The sequence below is a fragment of the Vigna radiata genome, unplaced genomic scaffold (genome assembly GCF_000741045.1).
Source record: "Vigna radiata var. radiata cultivar VC1973A unplaced genomic scaffold, Vradiata_ver6 scaffold_184, whole genome shotgun sequence".
NCBI lineage: Eukaryota > Viridiplantae > Streptophyta > Magnoliopsida > Fabales > Fabaceae > Vigna > Vigna radiata.
Genome location: NW_014541999.1, coordinates 565102 through 568362, shown reverse-complemented (window position 1 = coordinate 568362; position 3261 = coordinate 565102). Strand labels below are relative to the sequence as shown.

Sequence of the window (3261 nt, the reverse complement as noted above, 5' to 3'; positions counted from 1 at the left end):
TCATGGATCACCTAAGTCAACATAAGATTTCGATACATTCATCAATTGTGCAAATGCTTGCATCCTACTAGTATACATAGATGACCACGCTCGTGCCTGAGCATAACAGTAGGTTGAGGAGATGATATTCACCATGGGCAAAGGACAACCTTCTTGTAGCTTAACCTGCATTATACAAATTACAATAGTTAATGGAGTCATACGTAATTTTCAAATGAAATCAGAAATTAATAAAATTACCTGCACGAAATGACATCCATAAACATGTCCTATACAAATTAAGCGATGGTGGTGTGGAACGTAGTGGGAAGATAGTATAATTTTGAGAGGAAGACATACACACTAAAATGACATTATAGCGGTTAGCAATTGCATAACCAATGTCTGGTAATGTCATCCACTTGTTCCTGTTAGCCTGTTATGAATAAAACAAGTTGTTAGATAAAATAAATATAATAAATAAAATACATAAAAAAGGATACACACTTACCGTCGACTGTGACTCCACCAACAAAGACTGTTTCAGTTTGTCTACTACATCAGTGCCTCCTACCAGTCTTCCGTATTCATCACGCCAATTACTGAGTTCTTTGTACAAATCATTTCTAATAACGGGCCATGAATCTTCCCTGAGTCCTAACAATGCAGCAATGCATCTATATCCACAGTGACCATCGGCCACAACATCAACAACGTCCAAAATGAAGGGGTGAGTAGTAGAATGAAACTGGTCTATCATTGCAACTTTTTTTTTCTTCACTACATTTAGCTTTGATTGTAATTTACTTTTCACAGATGAAGATTCCATGGTTGAATGAAAGGCGTCGACATACTCAAAATATGATGGATCCCGCATAGTAGACCTTTCTGTTCGTTGAACTTTTCTTTTCTTTGCACCCTTTGTCTTAACTTTATCTAATGGAGGGACCATTGATGTCAATGTAGGACAAGTAATGTCAAGTAACTTCTGCTTAATGGTAACTTTACCTCCAATGTCAGCCTCATTGAATCGTTCTTCTATTTGTTTCAACACATCTTTAATGGATAAATGNGGCTCGATTTCATTTAATTCAACATTTGAGAAATGCAATCTTTGCCACATGATATGAAATTCACCCACAGGGATCATCCCAGGATCATACCGTGCTAATTCACATGCACAGGGGACACCAAATGTACGTCTCAATACGCATCCACACTTTGATGAGTCCAATCCTATCTGTTGGACTCTTTCTAATTCATCGGCAATGAGATCTAATGCATATCGAGATACATGCCCAATAAGTTGTCTATACCTGTATCCTTTAAAAGGGTCACTTGTGAGCAACCAACTTTTTTCAAATGACGTCTTAATCTTGTTGTGTTGTATGGTAACGAAGTTATGAATACTATCCCAACAAGAACACAAATCACCCATACTATTGCTCAGAATTGTCTTCAAACTCGCATGAGCAGACTCAACCCTGAAATAAAAAAAATAACATGAACAAGTGCAAATAAATATTTATCTACAAAACGAATAAATAAAACAACATTACAACATACCTGTTTGTGGTTGTGTTTCCTAAATGCATTACTTTGTTCGTCTAGACCTTTACAAAATATGTACTGTACGGAATAATCCAAGTCTGATTCACATATTCAAAGAACAAAGGCCATTCACTACTCGCATATTGAAGACCATTCACATACTCAACAAACAAGCTCTCATCAGCGCAATCCATGACATTTTCCCATGCACACATCAACACATCCCAAGCCTCTTTAGAACGAACTAACATTTTGCATTTAGCTAAAACATTTTTATGGATGTGGAACCGACATAACATCTGATATGACTCAGAGAATACATTTGCAATGGCATTCATCAAAGCCAAGTCTCGATCAGTGACAATGACTTTAGGACTACCCTCAGATGTTATAAATAAACCTTTCAGCTTTTCCAAAGCCCATGTGAAATTACTCTGCCTTTCAGTAGACAAGAAAGCAAATGCTGTTGAGAAGGTTAAACCTGTACACGTCATGCCCACAATCTCAAGCAACGGAAGTCTATATCTGTTTGTTTTATACGTGGAATCCATCATAAATACAACATTAAATGAGTTTAACAATTTCACCGTATCAGGATGTGTCCAAAACACGTTAGTAATAACCTTTGAATCGTCGGCACACCTACTCCAATGAATGTACTTATCCCGGTCCAACAACATCATAAGTTGTTGTAGTTCGGTTCTGGACCCTCTTAATGATCGTTTATACACTTGCCTTGCGTTGTAGATTTGATTAATCGTTGTGACATTTCGATCATTGTTTTGTTTGAGGGTTAATAAAATATTTGCAGGTGTAACTTTACTCTTTGTCATATCAACCAGTAATGACTTCTCACTCATATTTAACCTGCCAGCATAAGGGTGTCCAACTAAAGTTTCAGCCAACTTATGATTGTGATGTCCACACATCACATCCAACACCCATCCATCCCCAACTTATGATTGTGATGTCCATTCATTATGATTGTGAGGTCTGCACCCCACTTATATATTATAAATCTACCCATTAATATCTAGTCTCACGCTCGATATGTATATACATCGGCGTGAGGGGGTGTGTTGGAAGTCCCACATTGACTAGAGATAAGGCCAATTTATAATATATAAGTGGGGTGCAGACCTCACCTTACAAGCCGATTTTGTGGGGTTGAGTTAGGCCTAGAACCCACTTCTAACAAATTGGTGTTGAAAAAAATAATTTGATTAGTGGTGCTACGGAATTTCAACCTCTAAACCCAGTTCTATTGATAAATATGTGATATAATCATGTAACATAAATAGAATTATAATTTATTTTTCCTCAGGAATCTTTTATCATATTGAACAGTCATAAAAATCATACAAGAAATTGAAACAATTTATTTATGTTTCCACACGTAAGTTGTATTACAAAGCCGGAGGAGGGTTTGGACTTATGCAGCAACATTGTTGTGTGCTTAGATTTATACAGATACCACCAAACTCTTTAAACCCTAAACCTACACAACCCTAAACCTACACAATAATTGAAACAAGCTTTTTCATCCGGACAATGCCCTTCCTCATGACAACTTAATTTCGCCGATCCTCCTGAAATCAATGAAATTTCATTACAAAATCCATGCAAAATCACAACTTTACTTTTAATAAACTCAAATATCACAACTTAATGCTTTCTGTTCATCATATCTTTACCTGAAGTCAAAAGCAAAGCAATACCCAGAATTCCAAA

The 3261-nt window shown here is 36.5% G+C and overlaps 1 protein-coding gene across 1 annotated transcript; it reads right to left on the bottom strand.

The window, feature by feature from the left end:
• On the bottom strand, positions 1-2459 carry LOC106778829. The gene is made up of 4 exons (XM_014666825.1): positions 1615-2459; positions 491-1463; positions 344-415; positions 1-165 (listed from the first exon to the last, which is right to left on the bottom strand). The coding sequence occupies exons 1-4, from the start codon at positions 2457-2459 to the stop codon at positions 1-3; spliced, it is 2055 nt and encodes a 684-aa protein (XP_014522311.1).
• Positions 2460-3261: the final 802 nt, after the last annotated feature.